At 64.6% G+C, this 21,582-nt stretch overlaps 4 protein-coding genes across 4 annotated transcripts; 2 read left to right on the top strand and 2 right to left on the bottom strand.

Moving 5' to 3' along the window:
- Window positions 1–112: 112 nt before the first annotated feature.
- LOC306955475 (UPF0449 protein C19orf25 homolog) lies at window positions 113–529 on the top strand (the record flags this gene model as incomplete). The annotated part of the gene is made up of 1 exon (XM_079546772.1): window positions 113–529. One exon carries the CDS (start codon window positions 113–115, stop codon window positions 527–529), a length of 417 nt encoding a protein of 138 aa, XP_079402898.1.
- A 974-nt stretch (window positions 530–1,503) lies between these two features.
- LOC306955577 (granzyme M-like) lies at window positions 1,504–3,660 on the top strand (the record flags this gene model as incomplete). Its single annotated transcript, XM_079546892.1, is given in 9 exon segments — window positions 1,504–1,557; window positions 1,559–1,681; window positions 1,684–1,847; window positions 1,993–2,056; window positions 2,058–2,138; window positions 2,367–2,544; window positions 2,547–2,614; window positions 2,694–2,888; window positions 3,604–3,660. Coding segments are annotated over 9 exon segments (984 nt in total).
- Window positions 3,661–4,145: 485 nt separating this feature from the next.
- Window positions 4,146–16,414, bottom strand: APC2 (APC regulator of WNT signaling pathway 2; the record flags this gene model as incomplete). Its single annotated transcript, XM_079546596.1, is given in 22 exon segments — window positions 4,146–4,300; window positions 4,303–4,404; window positions 4,407–4,430; window positions 4,433–4,475; window positions 4,478–4,597; window positions 4,599–4,648; window positions 4,651–7,701; window positions 7,704–9,448; window positions 9,550–9,764; window positions 9,833–9,949; window positions 10,041–10,118; window positions 10,193–10,332; window positions 10,426–10,521; window positions 10,689–11,073; window positions 11,146–11,226; window positions 11,828–11,905; window positions 12,213–12,326; window positions 12,417–12,525; window positions 12,598–12,757; window positions 12,842–12,932; window positions 13,016–13,171; window positions 16,355–16,414. Coding segments are annotated over 22 exon segments (7,170 nt in total).
- Window positions 16,415–17,580: 1,166 nt separating this feature from the next.
- Window positions 17,581–19,543, bottom strand: RPS15 (ribosomal protein S15; the record flags this gene model as incomplete). The annotated part of the gene is made up of 5 exons (XM_079546771.1): window positions 17,581–17,702; window positions 18,141–18,375; window positions 18,489–18,574; window positions 18,851–18,864; window positions 19,207–19,543. The coding sequence occupies 5 exons, from the start codon at window positions 19,541–19,543 to the stop codon at window positions 17,589–17,591; spliced, it is 786 nt and encodes a 261-aa protein (XP_079402897.1). The 3' UTR covers window positions 17,581–17,588.
- Window positions 19,544–21,582: the final 2,039 nt, after the last annotated feature.

Genomic DNA, 21,582 nt, shown 5'->3' with positions numbered 1-21,582 from the left:
TGTCTGTCTGTCTGTTTTGCTGCGGGTCCGGGAAGGGCCGGCAGCCATCTGCCCTTGGGGTGAGCGTCCGTTTGTCCCGGCTGTGAGCCTCCCCTCCCTGTCAGAGCCCGCCATGAGCTCCAAGGCCAAACGGGTGTTGCCCACCCGCCCCGAGCCGCCCACCGTGGAGCAGCTCCTGGCCGACGTGCGGGGCGCACCCCCGGCCGACCCCGTCCTCCTGCTCCCGGCTGAGCCTCCCCGGGGCAGCGGTGGTGACCGTGACGGCCCCGCGCCAGGTGAGCCCCGCGGCAGCAGCGACGGGCGGGGAGCCGGGATGACCGAACCCCCATTGAGTCCCCCACGCCTCACAGGGCAGGAGGACGGCGTGGAGGAGCAGGAGCGGCTGTACCGGCAGTGCCGCGGTTACGTGGAGATGAACCGGCGGCTGCGGGAGGCGCGCGGGGAGCTGGCAGAGAAGCGTGACGAACTGCAGAGGGCGGGCGCGGCACTGGAGAGAGACATCGCCGAGATGCGGCAGAAGGCGTTCTGAGGTCGGGACACGGCACTGCCCGGGGGTCTCACCGGGAGCCCCCCTGGCTGCCTCCTTGTGCTCCCAGCGCGTCCACAGTGCTGCGTTTTCAAAGCACCCGCGGCCTTCATCCCCACCACGTGGCTGTGCGAGCAGCTCTGCCCCCTGCCAGCACCATGTCCACACGGCATCGCTTCACCTACGACTTCTCCATCTGGTACTGCCTTGAGGACCACGCCGTCGCCTCCATCATCGCTGAGTTCTTGATGAAAAAGGGCTTCCGAGGCTACTTAGAGCACTGGGACCAGGTGGCCGCACCCCGGTTGTGCTGAGTGCCACTGAGGCCATCGGTGCCAGCAGGGTTGGCATCCTCCTGCTGTCCCCCACATCCGTGGGGATGCGTGGTGCCAACGGGTGTCCGAGTGGAACTTGCAGCACGTCGGGAGCGCGGTGGCACCAGGGTGCTCCCCGTGTGCCTGGGGCTGAGGAAGGAGGAGGTGCCACCCTTCCTGCAGCACCTCACCCAGCTGCAGTATCAGACCCCTTTCTTCTTCGAGCGGCTGCTGCGGAGCCTGGCAGCATCGCAGGCCCTACCAGGAGAGCCGAAGAGAGCAGAGAGCTGAGGGGCAGCTGGGGGTGGTGGGTGGGGGTCTTGTGGTGCGGTGAGAGCAGGGTGGTGGGAATGGGCCACCATGATGGGTGCACGCAGTGGGACACTGCAGCGAAGTGCCTGGGGCTGCGGTTATCACAAACCTTGACAAATCCTCAATAAAACCCTTCTTGGGAAGTGGGATGTGATTTCCTTGGTGAGGATGGGAACCAGGCCGTGGGGGGGGGCTGCCTGTCCCTGTGGGTTGTTGGAGCTGTTTCTCTGCGGTGTTATTTCACACCTGCAGATGTTCACTCTGCTTCCCCCTTCCTGTATGCCGCACGTCATCGCAGCCCTCTGCCCCGGCCCCACAGCCTTGCAGCTCTTTGCACACAGCAGGAGCAGCATGGAGAGGAGCGCAGTTGTGGGGCTGCTGCTGCTGCTGGCGCTGCCCAAACCTGGGGCTGGGTGAGCAATGCAATGGGGCTGGGGTGGCCGACGGGGCTTCTGCGTCACTGCAGGGAGCAGCAGGGCATGGGGGCAGCCATCCCCACTCAGCAGTGGCTGTGGGATGGGTTCCCCCCTCTCCCCAGTAGCGCGGTCACATCTGCGCATCATCGGGGGACGCGAGGCCAAGCCCCACTCCCGGCCCTATATGGTGTCAGTGCAGGCCAGGGGGGTGCACGCCTGCGGGGGAGCACTGCTGAACCCACGCTGGGTGCTGACGGCTGCACACTGCATCCCACGGAGGTGAGAACTGTGTCCTGTGGAGGTGAGCGTCCCATCCCGCATCCCATCCCGCATCCCATCCCGCATCCCATCCCACATCCCATCCCGCCCGCTGCTGCACTGGGGTTTGGAGGGGCACCGTGTGGACATGTGCTCTGTTCCGCAGTGCCGATGTCTCCAGGATGATGGTGGTGGTGGGGCTGCACCAGCTGCAGGAGCACAGGGACACCCCAGAGCTTCTCCATCCGCGCTGCCTGTCCCCACCCCGACTACGACAGACAGACGATGGAGAATGACCTCCTCCTGCTGCAGGTGGGGACGGTTGGTGCCAGGAAGTGCCACCAGTGGGTAATTCACACCGCGCCGCAGCACGGGGCCGGGTGACATTTCCTCTCACGCCTCCGAGCACTTTCACATCTGGGTGACATCTCACCCGGGTAACATCTCATCCGGCTGACATCCACCCACTCTCACCCCGGGCGATGCGGTGACGCCGCTGTGACGGTGGTGGGCCCTGACGCTGCCCCGCACTGCCCACAGCTGGAGGGGAAGGTGAAGCGCAGCAAAAGGCATCGACCCATCGCGCTGCTGCGGCGGGAACCGGCGGTGGGCACCGTGTGCAGCCTGGCAGGCTGGGGTGGTCGAAAAGGGCTGGCAGCCGCGCTGCAGGAGCTGGAGGTGACCGTGCTGGACACGAGGATGTGCAACAACAGCCACTTCTGAACGGGGACCTCACACCCACCATGATCTGCTTCCAGGGCCAGGGCCACGGCAAAGCCCCCACCAAGGTGAGGAGCTGGGAGGGGGGGGGTTGTGCGGGGCTGTGCCGCTTTGTGCCAGGCTGTGCCATCACCATCACTCCCACAGGGTGATTCCGGGGGTCCCCTGGTGTGCGGGCGCCCGGCGGCGGTGGCGGGCGTTATGTCCTTCAGCAGCCGCAACCCTGCTGACCCCTTCAAGCCCCCGGTGGCCACCTCAGCAGTGAAGCACCGTGTGTGGATCCGGCGCACGCTGCGGCGTGGCTGCACGGCACAGATGGAGCAGCCCCGGCTATTTACACAGGTTTGCATTTAATTTTTAATACTGTCCAGAGTCCTGGTAAAATAACATCCTTGGTACATACATACAGCAACGGGGGGACGGGACACCACAAACCCAGCGCGATTCCACACAGATGGGGACGAAGCCGACGGTCACACATAGGGCAGATGGGTGGCAGCGGGGCTGGGATGGTGGCACTGACACCCGGGGCCACAACCACGTGTGTGGGGTGACGCTGGCATCCTGCACGTGGGTCCTGTTCTGGGTTATGGCCATCAAGAGGAGGCAGGGCATCCACAGGGGGCTGTGGCCCTATTTCTTGATCTACACGGATGCATCCCTGTGTCCCCTACATGTCCCCATAACCCCCTGCCTGTCCCTGAAGACACCCATAGGGCACCTGGTGGTGTTGGTCCCTGGAGGCCCCGCAGATCAGCCCAACCAAAGGCATGAGTGGGCAGCGAGGAGGGACTGGGGGACACATGGGTCGGCTGGGGAGCACCCAGGTCGGGATGGGGGACACTCAGCAGCCCACCCTGGGGTGCACAGGGCCAGCTGGCAGCAGGGCGTGCAGCTCCTGCTTGTGGGCGTAATCCAGTCCTGGATGGACCCGTGTCCACGCTGCGCAGGCGCCTCACTGCCAGCCGTGCCAGGGGCTGCGTGCTATGGGGGGGCCCAGACCCTTCCCTTGGGTTGGGCACCCCGGTGCCACCTCTGCACTCCATGTCCTCCCCAGGGCAGTCAGCAGCTCAGCAACAAAGCAGCCGGGACCCCGACGAGCACCCAGCCCTGATGAGCACCGCACTCAGCCAAGCACCCTCAGTAGGAGCAGCACAAATTGGGACCCAGCCCGGCCCTGCGCCTCGCCATTTGGGGTCCCTCCCTGCTTCGCTCTGGCTGTGTATCCCCGAGATGAGGTGACCCCGTCCCCGCAATAAAGGCTCTGCGATGCCTGGCGGTGCCGTGCCGGTGCGCGAGCTGAAGCGTGCGGCGCGAGCCTGGCGTTAAGGCTTTGCTTGTTGTGTTTCTGGGTTGTGGGGACACGACCCCCAGGGCTCCCCCTAGGGCCGCAGCGCCCCGGGGACTCCCATCGGCACTGAGAAGCGCTCGGCTGCAGGGATCGGTCCCCACCCACGGGCTTCGCTTGGTCTTCAGCACGGGAACCTTTGGAGCTGCATTGGAATAAACCCTGTCTGGGCTGGGGAGGGGTCCCGGCCGTCCCACGTCTCCATCCCCGCGGGCAGGAGGGGTCCGTCGGGGTCCGTCCGCGGCAGCCGCTCACGCCTGGATTTTCTCCACTGCTTTGTCAGCCACTGCCGGCACCGCCATGGGGCTGGGGACGTAATTGAAGGGGGTGACGCGGGCGGCGCGGCTCGGGGAGCCGTGCCGGCTGGCGGGGAAGGTCCCGGCGGGCGCCTCGTGCCCGAAGGAGATGGCAGAGCGGCCTTGGTGGGCGCCGGGGCTTCGCCATCGTGCCGGGGGCTCTCCATCGTGGGCGAGGTGCTGGAGTTGGTCTTGGTGGTGGCGAAGTCCTCGTCTGCACCACGGCGTCGCTGGTCTTCCTGGGCCGGGGAGCGGCTCCTCGGCGGCGCTGAGCAGCGGCAGCGCGCGGTGGAGGGCAGCGTGCTCTGCAGGATGTGCGGGATGTCCTCATCGCGGATGCGTCGCCACGTGCCTTTCATCATCGCCATCGGCGGTTTCTCCTCCGTCGCCTCGCCGGGTTTCCGCCGCCCGCGCCGACGCCTCGGAGCAAGCGGAGAGGACGGAGGACGGGCTGCCGTGCGGCGCGGCACGCTGATGTTGGGCGATGAGGAATACCGCTTGAACGGCTCTGGGACGGCCGTCTTCACCGGCAGCCGGGAGGGGCTCTCGGAGCTGGTCCTGCGCGGGGGCTTGGATGCGGCGGGGGCTTTGCAGCCGGGCTGCGCCCTGGGGACGAGCGGACGCGGCGCGGGCGCTGCTGGTTTGGCCGCCTTCAGCTCCTCGCAGCGGGACGAGCAGAGGAAGACGGTGGGGAGGGCGGCCCGGCTGCGCTGCGGGGACGCGCCGCGGGGCAGTGAGGTGGCCTGGGTGGCCGGGCCGAGCTCGGCGCGGTGCCGCAGCAGCAGGCTGGAGGACTCCTTGATGAAGGTGAGCTGCCGCAGGAAACCCGAGCGGTCCGAGTCGCTGCCGCTGGAGCGAGTGGATGACATCCGCACCAGGTTGAGCCGGCTGCTCCCCGCCCCCCCCGGCGTGCCGCCCTTCGCCTTGCCGCTGCCCTCCTGCTCCTCCAGCACCGGCATGGCCGAGCGCACCGGCAGCACCTTCCTGCTGGGCTTCTGCATGAAGGGGATGCGGACGGGTGACTTCTGCGTCTTGTGCTGCCGGGGGGCCGGGGATCTGGGGGCCGTGGGCTTGGCCGAGGGGCCGGGCGGGGAGGGGGGGCCGGTCGTCTTGCCCGTCTGCACGGGGCTCTGCTTGGAGAGCTGCGAGGGCGACGGCAGCTTCTTGGGCACGTGCTGCGAGGGCGTGGAGGTGCGGGACGAGCCCGAGGACGGCGGCCCTTTGGCGATGCGGGCAGGAGGCGTGGTGCTGCGTTTGGGCAGAGCCAGGTCCCCCCCCTCGGACGGCTTCCCCAGGCGGTGCAGGCTGCGGGAACGCTGCTGGCTCAGAGACAGATTCTTGGGAGCCGGGGGTTTGGCCATGGGGGATTTCTTTGGGGTGGAGCGCGGGCTGGGCGCGTCCTTGGCCAAGTTGGGCATGTAGATGACGGTCCTGCCGCGGAAAACCACCGGCAGGTTGGGCACGGGTTTGCTCGGTGCTGGGCTCCTCTCTGCCCTCGCATTGCCAGCAGGACGGGCGCTCGGCGCCTTCTTCACCTCCGGGCGGCTCTTGGCACGCTCCCTCCTCTCCGCCTCCCGCCCGGCCGCATTTCCAGAGCGTTTCTTCTCAGCCCTGTCCAGGGAGAGCTGCAGAGTGGAGCCGACTGAGAGCCCTGAGACGAAGGAGAGGATGGAGTCAGACTCGGAGGAAGGCTCCCGTGACAGCGACGCCGCAGCCTGGTGCAGCCAGGTGACGATGGAGTTGGCTCCCTCCTGGATGGCCTCCCACTCCACGCTGTCCAGGTCGGAGCCGCCGTCGGAGCCCAAATCCTCGGAGCGATGCCTGCCCTCTGCCGGGCGCTCCCTCCCAGTGCCGCCCTTCGGCTTCTGCTTCCTCTCCGCCGTCCTCCGCCTCGTCGAGGGCCGCCGGCGCTTGGGCATGGCAGAGCCGATGCACTTCTGCAGGAGGTCGTCCTCCGAGTTGGGGCTGGGGGAGCGGCCCTGCGTCTGCCCCACCGCTGCGCGCTGCCGGGGGGCTGAACCACACTCCTCACCCTCGCCGGGGTTGCCGTCGCTCAGGGAGCTCATGGAGGAGCTCAGCGAGTAGCACGGCGGTGTCTCATCAGCAATCAGGTTGTGCTGCAGCTTGCCCTTCGCTTTGCCCTTCGTCTCAGGCTCCCTCCTGGGCACGGAGCCCCCGCAGCGCTCCCTCCGCAGCGCCCGGCCAGGCTGCGCTCCACCGCCGGGCACCTCCTTGCCCAGCCCGGGCTCATCCGAGTCGTGCTCATAGAAGCAGTAGACGGCTTCTTCGGTCGGCGTGGTGTGGCACAGTGACTGGAAGGCCGCCCCTTCCTCCCGCATACCGTCCTTCCTCCCGGGCAGGCTGCACGGCCGCGTCCCAGGGCTGCCGCTCCTCCCCACCTCTGGCTCCGTGCCGAGCACGGGCTGTCCCCGCTTCCCCTCCGCGCCTCTGCCCGGCGGCACGGGGCTGTCCCGGCTGGAGCCCGCCCTGCCCCTGCAGGCTGAGCTGGGCCGCGTGTGCGCTGAGCTGCCCAGAGCAGATCTCCGTGCCGGCGATGCCGCGGTGCCCATTTCCCGTCTCCTTCCCGCACCGTGGGGGGGTTCGGCCTCCTCCTTGGGGCCACGCAGGGTCTCATCGCTCAACGAGGCTGTGCTGGAGAAGTTGACGGGGGTCCCATCAGCCGAATCGGTGTAGGAGTCATCGTCCTTGTAGAGCTCCCGGGCGGTGGCACGGAGGTGCTTGGGGACAGCAGTGTGTGTGGGCACCAGCATGTAGACGGGGACGTGGAGGGGCTTCTTGGTGTGCGGGTGCAGGACCTGCCCGGAGAGCAGCGAGCTCTTCACCTTGCGGAAGCGCGAGGGCATGGCGGAGCTGATGCACTCCTTTAGGATCTCAATGTCATCGTCAGAGCTGGGCTCTGCCCGGCGTTGGCCCTCCAGGAGCTGCTCCTCCCGCTCCTCCCGCTCTTCGTGCACTGCAAAATTCAGGCTGTTCTTCTCGGGGAAGGTGGGCATCAGCTTCAGCTCCACGTCCTTCTGCACGTAGTGCTCGTGCAGCGGCAGGGCGCTCAGGCTGGAGGCACACGAGAAATTCTCATTGGGTTTCTCCACTGTGAAATAAACCATGGAGTCCAGGTCCTGGGGCAGCTGGAAGCGCTCCTTGAAGTCGGTGATCTCCATGAACTTCTTGACGTTGTTCTCCCACTGGATGTTGAACTGGCTGGTCTCCTTCTCAGGTGGGCAGCCCAGCTCGAAGAGCGGCGTCTTGCTGCGGCTGGGTGGCATCGTCTGCCCCGGGCTGTCGGGCAGCTCGCTGGGGCTGACGGTGCCGCTGATCATCTCGCTGCATGGGTCGCTCTGGATGGAGCTGGCGATGGATGGGCTCTCGAAGCTGCCCAGAGAGCTGACGGAGCTGCAGCGGCTCATCACCAACGGCGTCTCCTGGATGTAGTTCTCTGAGGAGCTGGAGGGAGTGTGGTCCTCCTGGCGGGAGGGGGATGCATCCCTCAGGAGAGCTTGTCACGTTTGGGGAAGGGGATGGTGATGGGCTGGGAGATCCCCACCGGTGTCGTCGGACCCATCTCCGCCTTCTCCTTCTCCTGCCTCGCGTCCTCAGCTTCCCCATCCCCTTCATCCATCTCCAGGATCTCCAGTGAGGAGTCACTGTCCAGGTCATTCTCGCTGTGGCTCTGCCCATCCAGCACATTGTCGGCTGAGGAAAGGGAGGAGAGGGAGCTGCAGCGGGAGAAGCAGATGGGGGTGTCCTCCACCGAGTACTTCTGCACCGACTCCTGCTCGGCCGGGGCCAGGGGCTGGGCTGGCAGCTTCTCAGGGATCTTGCTGAGGGTGTCGGCTGTTTGCAGGAGGGCCGGGGGCAGCCAGGCTTGCTTCCTTCCCAGCAGCGAGGTGTGGTGGCTGATGGCTGTGCTGCTCTTGGCCAGGCTCCCGAGCAAGGGCACATGCTGGTACGAGGGCGAGAGCTTGATGGTGTGCACCTGTGGGTCGGCGGGCAGCTTGCCGCCCATCTCCTTCTTCCTGCCGGTCTCCAGCGCTTTGGGACTGGGGAAGGTCACCGCCTTCCTGCCCCGCTCCGGCGCCTCCCTCTGCTCTGGCTTATCTGGCTCGGCCCTGAGCACAGGGGGGTCAGGCTTGGTGCCCAGGATGCTCTTGAGGTCCAGCCTGCTGGGCCGCTTCTGGTAGCGTTGCAGCTCATCCTTGTAGTCAAGAAAGGGGGCCCTGGTGCAGGGCTTCATGTGCTCCTTGGGGCAATAGCCATCGCTGGTGCTGCCGCTGTTGAGGCTGTCTGTGGACAGGCTGGTGTACGCCGTCTTCAGCCGCAGCAGCGCCCGCGCCCGGCTCAGTCCCTCACGCCTGGCAGAGCCTCCGGTGTCCGAGAGACGGCACGGGGAGCAGGAGTGGGCGCGCACCTCGGGCGGCTCCTCGGGGCCGTACTGCCAGTCCAGGCCGTGGTCCTCTGAGCTGAGGCTGAAGCTGTCATCCGAGGACGTGTGCATGGTGGAGATGTCCTCCACCAGCTTGTCGATCTTGGCCACCGTGCTGGAGATCTTGTTGGCCAGCTTCTCGGCGGCCAAAGAGACGTCGTCCTCCGGCAGCGGCGGCTTCTTGGGCTCCGCCAGCTTCCCACCATCGTCCTTCTCCGGTTCTGGGCACCGTCTGTGCGCCAGAGCCCGCGGCAGCGCCTGGCCCTGCAGGAAGGAGGAGCCCAGGAACATGGAGAGGACGGAGGCGCTGGCTGTCTCCACACCAGTGGAGATGTTGGGCACCTCATCGTCATCGAAGCAGCCCGAGTCGGAGGCGTAGTCCTTCACCAGGCTCTCCATGTGCCGCAGCGGCTTCTTGGCGCTCTGGCTCTTCAAGCTCTGCTTCTCCATGGTGTCGAAGGTCTCAGCCAGGTGTTTGGCATCCAGCTCGGCCTCCAGCGCCTTCTGCTTGCGCATGTACAGAGATGGCATGCAGGAGCCCGGCGAGACGACGGCCGTGTCCTTGTACTTGGGGGGCCGGTTGGTGAGCAGGTTGCGGAGCGCGGCCGCGCTGCCCATGGCGATCATCTTGTGCTTGGAGTGGATGAGGTTGCGCAGCATGCTGACCGCCCCCAGGTCCCAGAGCAGCTCCTGGTCGCGGGGGCTGCGGGCAGACAGGTTCCAAAGCGTGCCGCAGGCATTGCTGACGATGGTGAGGCTGTGCGAGCGCAGGTGCTGCAGCAGCGTCTGCAGGCAGTTGTGGTCCCGGAGCACCTGCCTGTGGGATGGGAGGGACAGGGTGGAACGGGACGGGATGGGGAGGTCCAACCATCGGCATAACTGGCACCCCAACCCCACACCGTGCCCCCCGACCCCCACCTGTAGTCCTCGCGCGTGGCGATGAGGCTGGAGACGTTGCGCAGGATGCCGCCGCCGCTCTCGATGATGGCCAGCGAGTTGCTCTGGCACTTGTAGGTGAGGGTGCTGACCAGGAAGCCCAGGGCTCCCTCCACCCCGCAGATGGCGGCTTTGTTCTCTGTGCTGTGCGCCGACAGGTTCCACAGCGCGCTCAGGACACTCTTCAGTGTGGACTCCTGTTTGGGGAGGGGGGTTCAGCCCCAGCCGTGCCGCAGTGCCCACCCCCACCCGCCCCGAATCTCACCTTGGCCGCGTGCAGCGCGCACTGTGTCAGCCCCGCCACGCTGCCCACCTCCCGCAGCACCTTCTTGCTGTTGATGTCGGCTCTCCAGGAGAGGTTCCTCAGGATGCTCGAGACCACCTGGGTGAGCGGAGCACATGGGGTGTGTGGGCCCGGCACCATCGCTGCGATGGCCACCATCCCCACACCCGTCCATCCTGGCGGCACCCACCTGGTGCAGCTCCTCGCTGTCGGAGCCCAGCTGGGCCACGATGGCTTCCATGCAGCCCCGGCGTGAGCACAGCGTTGCCTGCAGGGAGACACGTGTGCTGAGCCCCGTGCTGCCCTGGCCCCACTTCTCACCACCCCCTTGGCCCCACAGACCTTGTTGACCACATCCCCAAAGGTGAGGTTGGTGAGGGCCATCCCTGCGTAGCGCCGCAGCGCCAGGTTCAGGGGATCGCTCGTCATCTTGTGCATCTCGTAGTCCACCTGCAGCAGCTCAGCCACCGCCTGCAGCCCACCTGTGGGACGGGATGGGGTCACAGTGGCCAGATGCCCCCTGGGCACCACTGGGCTCCCCAGCATCGCTGCTCTCACCCCATCCCACCCCTTACCCAGCTCGTTCATGGCACGCCGGTACTCCTCATCAAAGGAGAGCTTCATGATGGCACAGGTGGCCTGGCAGATCTGGGGCTCGATGGGCACCGGTGCTGTGGGGACAATGGGGAGTGATGGGGCCACCTGGGTGCCTGGCACACACAGACAGCATCACCTCCTCCTCCAGCATGCACTGACACGTGCTGTGCACACACACACACACACACACACACTCTGCACATCCCTGAACACAGCTGTCCAGCCCTACCCAGCCCCATACCAGTGCTGCCCTCGGGCCCTTTGCCCCCATCCCTGCTCTGCATCTGCAGCCAATCCCAGCAGGTCTCCGAGTAGGAGCGGATCTGCTCCAGCACGTGCAGCACCCGCATCTCCTTCTTGGCCTGCCCCTCATCGGGTTGCGAGAAGACGATGTTGTGCAGCGCGGCGTTGGCGCGCATGCGGGCATCCTTGGCACCGGTGGGGCTCTCTGGGGGGCCGGGCTCACGGTCGGAGTCGTGCAGGATCTGGATGAGCAGCGGCAGGCAGCCCGACTTGCGCATGGCCAGGCAGCTCTCCTGTGAGCTGGACATGGCCAGCAGCGTGCGTGACATGTCGTCCTTGTCCCGCGTGGCCAGCATGGACAGCAGCCAGAAGACCACCTCCACCTGCAGGGGGGTCGGCGTTAGGCGTCACCGTGACCCCTCCTCCAAGCCCTGCGTGGTGCAGCTGCCCCTCACCTTGCTGCTGCCCCCGTCCTCTGGGTGCGTCGGGACGTCCGCACTGCTGTCCTCCTCTGTGCCCGGCAGCTTTGTGCAGAGCTGGGGAGCACAGGGGGGGGTTGCACGATGCCCACTGGTGTTCCCTCCCCGTGGGCCAGCTGCTTTCAGAGCCCAAACTGTGGGACACTCAGCGTTTTCTGCTCGCTGCACTTTCTCAAATGGCACCGCAGTGTTTGAAGCTGGATGGGGAACGCTGCCACCGGGAGGAATGGGGGAGAAGGGGGACAGAGGGGGGCACAGCAGTGCACAACCCACAGCACTGCGAGGGGATGGGGGGAGACCTGTGGGGCACGAGGACAGCGCTGGAGGGATGGGGTGACGTAGGGGCCAGGAGTGACGGCGAGGGAGGAGCTGGGGTGATGGAGGAGCAGGGATGGGGGTGGGGGGCCGTGGCGGTGCCCTCCCCTCTGTCTCTCCCGTTGGCAGATGCTGCTGGAGCCCCGCGGCCGCCTGCCGCTCACCATGGCCTACTTCTCGTCTCCATGGCAACTGCCCATTTCACGGTGCCCAGACACACAAAGCCATGGCTGTGCCTTCGCAGGCGGGTGGTGGGGACAGGGATGGGGACATCGGCGGGGGGGGGCTGCGCCTTGTCCCCTCCTCACCTCGCTGTGACCCTGCCCAGCCCCAGCCCCGCTACCTGCGGCTCCGGCGGCTGCACTTTGTCCTGAGCCTCCATCAGCTCCTTGTCGATCTGCTCCAGCCGGGATGCCCGGATCTGTGCAGGATGGAGGGTGTCAGGGAGAGCTGGGACCCCCTGGCACCCGCAGGCAGTGGGAGGCACGATGCAGGGGTGTCAGCGGGCGGCTGCAGCAGGGGGGTTGCAAGGATGTGCACGGCTAGGCTGCAAAAAGCTGAGTGCAAAGTGCCTCAGTGGGGGATGGGCGCGTGGGGATGCTGCAAGGATGCATCCAGCTGGGTGCGAGGACGCGTGGCGGTGAGGATTGCACAGAGCCGGGGGGGGCAGGACGGGGTTGGGAGGTGGGAAATGGCCCCGATGGGAGCAGAGGAGCCAGGTCTCCAACCTGTGCCCGCTGCACCATCTCATCCGCCGTCCCGAAGCGTTCCTCCATCAGCGCTCGGATGTGCTGCGCCTCGAACTGCAGCTGCTGCCGGATGAGGTCCATCTGCATGGAGAACTGCAGGGGGGAGGGAGCACAGGGCCGGGTGAGGTGAGGTGGGGGCAGGACCTCCCCTCTCCCCCCTGCACCCTGTAGGTCCCCGCTCACCGTCTCCACGTGGGGCAGCTCCTCCAGGCGCTTGGAGAGGCTCTGCAGCTGTGCATAGTACCACACCTTCTCCTTCTCCTCCTTCTCGATCTCCCCCAGCAAGAAACACCTGGGTGAAACACAACCCAGCTCAGCGCTGCCCCACGTCTGGTTATCCCTGTGCCCCCTCCCCCCCACTCACCTCTCCCTGTCCAGCTCCTCCAGCAGCCTCAGGGTGGCCCTGCCGACGTCCCCAGTGCCGTCCCCATGGGGTGCGCCGTGCTGCGCGCTGTCCTCCCCGGCCCCCACTGCAACCTCTGGGAACTTGAGGCTGTAGAGGCTGCTCACATCCATCTGCAGAGCTGGGGATGGGGATGGCAGCGGATGGCCGGCTCGATCCGTGGCCCCACATGTTCCCCTTCTCCCCCCCCCCGTGTGGCACCTACCTTTCAGCTGCTCCAGCACCTCCGTCTGCCCCGAGGACACCATCACCCGTGCCTCCTGCTCCAGCTTCCCCTGCAGGTGCTTCAGCACTTCCTAAACACACACACACACACACGGAGGGGCAGCCACTTGTGTGCCCCCTCCCGCAGCACAGAGCCCCCCGTGCCCCATCTCACCTTCATGTCCGAGGTCTCATTCTCCAGCTTGGAGAGGTGCTGGGAGTTGTCCTGCAGCTCACGCCGGAGGTGGCTGTTCTCCCTGCGCAGCGCCTCCACCTGCCGCACCAACTGCTCGTATGAGGCTGCTCCAGACATCTTCAGCTCCTCCAGGGCCTGCGGGGTGGGGAGGGGGGATTGGGCTGAAGGCATTCCCTGCATCCAGCCCTGGGATGGGGCTGGTTGCTGCCATGGGGCTCCCAAAGCCCCCCCTGGTGTCCCAGACGGACAGACCCTTAGCGGCAGCCCCAGCTCTCCGCTGCCTTTGTGTCGCTTTTGTCTTCCCTGACATTCCACTGCTTTGTTCCCACCCGCGGCACCGCCAACCCTGGGTCCAAACGGAGCCCCCCCAGCTCTGCTTTCCCCCCCCCCTCCAAATCCATCCACATCCCCTTCCCCATACTGGGATCCCCCATCCCACCTGATGGGGGGCACCTGGTGCTGCCGCACGTGGCCATGGGGGGGATGCAGGCAGGGGTGGGGATGGGGGTCTCTGTGCCCCCCACGCGTTGCTCCGGTGGTGGCAATGAGCACGATGGCCCCGTGCTGCCTTCGTCAGAGCCACGTGTGTGCATGAGTGCGTGTGCAATGGGTGTGCACACACTCAGCCTCTCCATCCCCCCGCTCACCCCCCCCTTGGCCCCACAGTGTGGGGTTGGGGACGTTGGGCGCCCGGGGCAGCGGTTGGGATCGATCCCAATGTGCTGCCTTTGTCTTTTTCCACAGCCACGCTTCTCCAACACCCCATGCAGCCCTTTTGTGCCCCCCCCCAGGACAATGCCCTTCCCACTTCTCCCTCCACGCACCCCAAGCACTGCAGACCCCACAGCCCTCCCTACAGCGAGGCGAAGACCCCCATGACGCAACACTTCCCTCCCCCCACAGCGCTGCGGGGTGGCAGAGAACCCCCTGGGAAGGGGATAAACCCCATGGGGTGCTGGATTTGGGGCCGTGGGGCAGTGGGGTGCTATGAGAAGGAGCCCAGGGCATGGGATGCGGGAGGTGATGGCTGCAGGATGGAGGGGGTGGGATGTGGGGGGAGGGATGCGGAACACCGGGATGCGGGAGGAACAATGGCAGGCGGAGGGATTTGAAAGGACGTGGGATGCAGGTTGGCGGTTGAGGGGCGTAGGATGAGGGATAGGATGAGGGATGAGGGATGAAATATGAGGGATGCGGGATGTGGGCTGCAGGATGCGGGCCCAGCGCAGCCTCCTGTTGCTATGGCAACGGGAGATGGGATGGTGCGGGGTTGGGACCGGGATCTTTCCCAGCCCCCAGCAGGTGGGGATGGATGGCAGTGGGGGATGCTGTAGGGTCGGTGCTGGGGGATCCCACAGATGGTGCTGTGTCACACTGCGGCCATTCGGAGGGGATGAGATGTGTGGCTGTGTGGGCACCGCCCCGTCACACAGCGAGGGAAACTGAGGCACGGATCCGTCCCCCTGCATCTCCTCTCCACAGCTCTGCAGTGACAGCTCTGCCTTTGGGGGGGTGGGATGCTGCTGGAGGAGCCAGTGGAGAGCCCAGGGGGCACTGCATCCCCCCCAGGGGGGCGAGGACACTGTGTGGGATGCCCCCCAGTTCGGGGAGGGGCTGTTGGTGCAGCCTCAGGGCTGGGGCAGCCCGCACTGCCCACTCCGCCCAGCTTCTGCCCCATTCTTGTTGTGGGGGGGGCTGTCTGGGGATGCTGGGGGGGGGGTCTGAGCTCTGAACCGAATGCAGCAGCTCTGGCAGAGCTGCAGATCTGCAGCCAGTGGGGAGGGGCTGCACGCGGCACCTGCAGTTGTGAAGCAGCAGAATACGGTGGGGAGGGGGCCGGGCTGCAGTGTGGGGCCTGGAGACGCAGCTCTGCTCCCGTGCCCCCCTCTTGGCCCCCAGACAGCCAGGTCCCATTGGACCCAGTGCTGCGCTGTGGCCCCAGTGTCACCCGCAGGCTCCACGCTCTGGGGCTGCGCTCCCAGCAGGGCACCCCAGGCTGATGCAATGGCTCAGGGCCTCTGGGGACCTGGCTCTCCCAAAACGTGGCAGTGACCCCTGTGCGCTCAGCGCCGGCCAGGAAGGCAGAATTCAGCCAGCAAAGGCCACTGCGGGACCATGGCGAGTGGGGAAGCAGCAGCACGATGACCGTTGCACCGCACCGCGCTGCCTGCCCTCCTCCCCACACCGCCCAACCCATTGCACTGCCCAGCCTGCTCCACTGCACTGCTCACTGCAGCACTCCCTGCACTGCTCCCTGCACCATGCAGCCCGGCAGAACCAAGAAGGACCGTGGGGGCCACATATCCCCACGTATCCCCACGTATCCCCATATATCCCCATATATCCCCACACACCTCGGCTCCCTGCAGCCCCACAGCAGCACCGGGGGACAGCGGTGTCACAGCAGGGACTGCCCCAGCTCTGCAGCAGCCACAGCTGAGCCCCACCGGCTGCGGCTCGCAGCCCCCCAGGGACGTTAACCAAACCGTGCTGTTGTCCCCAGCTCCTCTGATAGACACGGCTGGGAGCACAGCCCAGGGGACCCCCAACCACAGCAAACCTTCCCCCACCCCCCCCATCCTCCTCCACACCCAGCATCCGGGCTGCACTGTGCCCACTGCATCTTGCACAGCTCCGGGGGGGGGGGGAGGGGATGAAGAAATGCAGGGACAGGGGCTTCACACGGGGACACACATGGGGACATATGTGCACACGTATGTCACGCTCACAGCTCGTGCACAGATCCTGCCCCCCCTCCCCATGCACACGCATGCACGGCGCTGCACACACGGATGCTGCACGCACACACGTCACAGACAAAAGCCGAGCTCTGGGGACCCCCCCCCCCTCACCAGGGACCCCAATGTGAGGACCCCCCTCCCTCCCCCCGCACCGGGGACAGGTGGGGATGCAGGGCGGGGGGCAGGGAGGCAGCCCTGAGGGGGAGCTTTGAAGGGTGAGGACGATAAGGGCAGGTTTGGGGGTGCATTGCGGGGGGGCTGAGATGCGGATCGGGGTGAGGGCTGGCATTGGAGGTTGGGGGGGGAGCGATGCTGAGACGCTGAGATCCCACCGACCCCCCCCCCACTGCCGCCTCCCACCCTCTGGGCGCAGAACGGGGATGGGGACGATCCGATCGGTGCCCCCCGCAGCCCGGGGGCCGCCCGCAAATCTCCCGCATTGTCCCCGCTTTGTCCCCGCAGCCCCAATCGGGATGGCAACCGGCAACCGGGATGGAGCCGCGCCCCGGGGACGGCGGGGATTTTGGGGGGGGCGAAGGGGGGGGATCGGGGGGGGGGGCAGCAGGTGCGACCCTACCTCATCCCCGGCCGAGGGGGCGGCGGCGCGCAGGAGGGCGAGCAGCCCGCGCAGCCCCATCCAGCCGCATCCCGGCCCCGCGTCGCCGCGGCTGCGCCGCCCCCGCGCCCCCCCCGGCCGCGATCTTCCAGCGGAGCCGCCGCCGTTAGAGGGCAGCAGCCGGGAAAGGAGCGCCGTGTCCCCCCCACCCCCCCAACCAGAGCCCCGCAGGTTGGGTTGGGGGCTTCCATCCCCGCCCAGTGCCCCGCAGCCACGGGTTTTGCGGGGTACGAAGGACCCCCCGGGACCACCGCGGCCCAACGCAGCGTTTCGGCGCTGCGCCATCCCAGCCGAACGGAGAGACGGCGGCTCTTCCCCCCTCTCACCCCCCCAGGACCGGCAGCGGGGACAGCAAACCCCCCCCTCCCCCCCGTGGCGATGCGGTTTGTCCCATCGGAGCGACGAGGGGGGCTCCCAAAGGACCCCCGGCCCCTTGGGCTGCAGCGGGGGGATCGGTGTCAGCACCGCGCTGGAGCGGAGCGGAACCCAGCCGGCATCACCGCTCCTGGAGCGGCTCCATTAGCGCCCGCCCGTCCTCAGTTCGAACAGAACCGCGGGTTCGGCTGCCGACACGGCCCAGAAATCAGAGGGAAGCGCTCAGCCCCAGGGCAGCCGCCACAGCAGCGTCCCAACCCCGTCCCTGTGGCGCCGGCAGAGGTTTTGCGGCAGCTCACCGACTGCAGGACGGGGCCACAGCGGGAACCAACCAAATCACCCATGGAAACAGCCGACACAAGGCGCAGCTAAAAGCCTTTGGCATCCCCGGTTTGGGCCAGTAATTCTTTGGAATCCCAGGGGAGAGGCCGGCTGGGGCCGCCCGATGGCTGTCCCTGCCCCACGAAGGGCATCCACTGCCTCTCTGGGCCTCTCTGGGTTCGGTCTGAAATGCCCCAAACGGAGTCTCCTTTTCCACTAAAGACTGTGGGATGTCATCAACCCACTTAGAGGCGTGTGCCAGGTGTGTTTAGCAAAAAGGGGCACCAGAAAGCAGGTGACAAACTTGGGGAACAAAAAAAAAAACCCAGCAAAATAATTAGGATGGCTGGATCACTTATTTAGGAAACCCTGACGCAGCTCTGCCCCTGTGGAACCAAAGGCACAGGGCAGATCCTCTGAGCTCTCCCCCAGAACAGAAACAGCTGGGAGGAACTTCTTTATTCACACAGAGAACACGTTTTTTTCCCAAAGCTCTTGTTTATTTCAGTGGGATGAACCTGGAGGAGTGGGTGGCACCGATCCCAGGCCGGCCGTGCTTCACTGGTTTGTAGGTGATGGAAAACTCCCCCAGGTAGTGACCGATCATCTCGGGCTGGAAAAGAAGCAGAGCTGGGGGTTAAAGGTGGTGCCAACAAGCAGCAGAGCAGAACACATCTCACAACCACCTGCAGTGCATCGCTGTAACCCACGCTGGCTGAAGCCCGTGTAGTTTTTCTGCCTGCAGCACTTAGGGAATGGGGAACAGGCTGCAACTGCGGCATGGCTGCTGCCCCAGCACCTCCCACAGCAGCCAGGGACGGACAGCTGCTGGCTGCAGGTGAAGCCAACCGGGACTCAGAGCTCACTCTGCCCCCAGCACACACTGCAGGATCTGCTCAGTGTGTTTTCAGGTCGCCTTTAACACTGCAAACAAAACCCTCAGAGAAAACGTCACTGAATCCAGGCGGTGGGATCGGGTGGCACCACATTATTCCACTCCTAGAAACTGCTCAGATTCCTTCCACCCCCCCCGGGTTTGCACGAGGCTCACCTTGATCTCCACCTGGTTGAAGGTTTTGCCGTTGTAGACGCCCACCATGCTGCCCACCATCTCCGGGAGGATGATCATATCGCGCAGGTGGGTCTTCACCACCTCGGGCTTCTCCATGGGCGGCGCCTCCTTCTTGGCCTTCCGGAGGCGCTTCAGCAAGGAGTGCTGCTTTCGGCGCAGCCCCCGGTTGAGGCGGCGGCGCTGGCGGGCGCTGTACAGCTGCATGAGCTGCTCGCTGCAAGGGATGGCCACGCTGAGGCTGCGGTGCCCGGCCTGGAGCCGCTCGCAGACCCTCCGGGTCCCTCATCGCGCACTCAAGACACAGAAGCGCAGCCCCCCCGCACTCACTAGGACATATCGAGCAGCTGGTCCAGGTCCACTCCTCTGTAGGTGAACTTACGGAAAGTTCGCTTCTTCTTCTGCTCCACTTCTGCCTGTTGCCGAAGGGGGTGGAAGAGATGCGGCCATCAGAACCACGGCACCGCCGGGAAGGCCTCGCACCGAGCTCCGCCGGGGACCCCGCCGCCCCCAGCAGCCCTCAGGCCCCGACCCCTCCAAGCCGCAGGGACCGACCGACCGCCCCCCTCCATCCCCCGGCAGGGAAGAGGCCGCGCCGCCCTCGGCCGCAGCGGAGCCCCGAACCCCGGGCGGCCGCCCCGGCGGCGGATGGAACCCGATTAGAACCGCCGCCCCCCCCGGCCCGCACCCACCATCTTGGCCTGCTCTGCGCGGAAAGGGGGAGCGGAAGCGGCAGATCTCGCGAGAACGCCGGCGGGCGGAAGTGCACCAAGCCCGGCCCTGCACAGCGCTTCCGCCCTTACTGCCCTTAAAGGGGCCGCGCCCGGCAGAAGCGGAGGTGCGCGGGGAAGCGTGGGGGTGCGGCGGCAGCGCGAGGGGATTTTAAGGCAGGCAGGAGGACGAGGAGGAGACGGAGCCCGAGGGTGAGAGCGGCCGTCCAGCAGCAGAAACGTGGGTTTCTGACACATTCCAGTGGGTGGCACTGTGAAACTGTTCCTTCCTCGCTTGTCCAGGGCGGGAGCCAACAGCCCGAGTCACGTCGCCCTGCCGCGGCCGCTTGGGTCGGGCTCCGGGCATCCGTCAGCCCCCATTCTCTCCATCCAGGCAGCGGTCTTCGGCTTCCAGTAACGGATCTTCGTCTGCTGCTGCTTTCCGGTGCAGTGCTTCCCACGGGAGGGATGTTCGGACCAGGACAGGAGGCAGGCAGGGCAGGGCAGCTGCAGGGCTGGCTCAGCCGCTGCCACGGAGCCTCGGCAGCCTCCTCGAGGTGCGACAGACACGTGCAGGCTCATCTCAGCACCGCTCCACGCTGCTTCTTTCTGCGCAGTCACGAGAAGGACGTTGCAGTTGACTCTAACCTGGAGTCGGGTCTGGCCAGCACTCATCATTGGACTCCAGCGCCCGTTATCCAAGAGAAGTTGGAAAGCAGAGCAACGACTGTAGGTCTGCTTCCATCCCGTGCCTCTCAGAAGAGCCGCGGTTTGCGTTATTTGGTTTGTATTTCACAAAGCCGTGACTTACAATGCAGGACTCGGCCAGGAAGTCGAAGCGCTGAAGGCAGAGCACGGAGCTGCAGCCACCAGAGCTGCTCTGACTCTGGAGCACCGCAGCCTTTGTGCTCGTGAAAAAGGAACCAGAGCCGAGCTGCTGGGACTCACAGCCCAGTGGGACTGGGACGATTCAAACAGCCGGCTGCAGAAACCTCTCAACTCAAAGCCAGGTCAACCCGGTGCGTCCCAGCTGCGTGCTGCTCCACCCAGTGCAGGAAGCAGCTGTGGGCTGCAGAGCTGCAGGTTGTGGCTGTTGCCTTGCAGAATTACAGCACCAGCGATGCTGCATGCATGTATTGAACTCCCAAATGAAGGGCAACCAGGCAGGGATGTAAGCCTGCCTGTAAACCCAGACTGACCCACTTTGCACTGGTCTCAGCAGCTGCAGGCACGCAGCCAAAGGTTTCCTGAATGCAAGCATCCATCAGAGGTACGGAGAGCAGACAGGAATAAAGAGCACGGCCTCTATCAGCTCTAACCAAAGTTATCATCTCCCAATTTCCCGAGCGGACAAAGCAGAGACGAAAGGCGTTTTCCTGGAGCCGAACAAACCTGTCGGGTCTGAGGTCAGAACACAGCAGCATTCGATGCCCATCGTCACCACACAAAGTGAGCAAACACCCAGAGCCACGCACAGCTGTGTGCAAGCCAGCGGCCTGGGGACCTGAGGCAGCAGCCGTTGCTGAGGTCAGCGCAGTCCAGGCGGCAGCCAGCAGCTCTGCAGTGTCCACACGCTGAGCAGGCGGTGCCACGCAGCTCCTCAGCAGCACAGCTGCTCCTCTCACGAGCCGGGTGGGAAAAGCTGAGCGGCACCCATCACACAGACTGCGTTCTGCTGCTGGGAGCTGAACGGTCCAGCGAGGCACAGCGTAAGCCTGCAGTGCTGATGTTGAGATGGTTTTCAAGAGCGCCAATTGATTTCTCATGAAAAGACGGATTCACAAGAAAGCTCTTTGTAAAGAAAAAAAAAAGGAAAACAAAAATGGAGACAGGCTTGTGTTTCTAATCCAAATGTACTTCTCTTTATTCAAACCAGGGGTCATCACTGGTTAGTGCAAAATGCACCTAAACCTTTTGCCTGAGGGAAATCTACATCTTAACAAGGCCTCCGTTAACCCCTAATGAAATCCACAGAGGATTCGAAAGAGTTCGAAGCACAGCTCCCAGGCTGCGCTCCGTTAAGTGACTCTGTGCACCAACACGTCTGCACCTGCCTTGTTACCAGCTCCACACACCGGGTAACAAATGCAAAATACACTCAGTAGATTTCTTTTTTTTTTTCTTTTTTTTTTTTTTTTTTCTTTTTTTAAACTCCCAGAGTTTCTGACCCATCCACCGCTGCTGTCAGCAGTGGAGGAGCTGCAGCTCAGCCTCACTTCCACCAGTGCTAACGGAAACCCTGTTTTAAATTAAAAAATAAGCCAGCATACATAGTAGAAAATTTTCTCTTAAAAATTTCACAATCTGTAAATGTATATATATATATATTTTTTTTCTTTCTTTTAAACATAAAAGTTTACAATATACGGTAAAACAAAAGGCTCAGGAAAAAAAATAATTTCCAAAAAAAAAAAAAAAAAAAAAAAAAAAGAAACCTGAAGTTTTGAATTAAAGCTGAAGACATTTTTAAAACCCTGTAGTTTGAACCAGTGACATTTTCTTTATTTGTGCTGATGGGTTAGAGAAAGGAAAATGTTTAAAAACTGCAGTCCAAACACCCACAGCTTTGCCTTCAGAAGCCATCTTCCCCCACCCCCCCCCCCAAAAAAAGAAAAAAAAAAAAAAAAAAGAAAAAAAAAAAACGTTGTTAGGTTTTTCTTCCATCAAGTATGTGATTGTCACAAGTTCAGAAGTCTGGGATCCCTGGGTCCTGC

The sequence above is a fragment of the Tetrao urogallus genome, assembly GCF_951394365.1.
Source record: "Tetrao urogallus genome assembly, chromosome: 25".
In the NCBI taxonomy this organism is placed as follows: Eukaryota; Metazoa; Chordata; class Aves; order Galliformes; family Phasianidae; genus Tetrao; species Tetrao urogallus.
The sequence above is the reverse complement of the archived record's forward strand: the minus strand, read 5'-3'. Positions and strand labels throughout refer to the sequence as shown.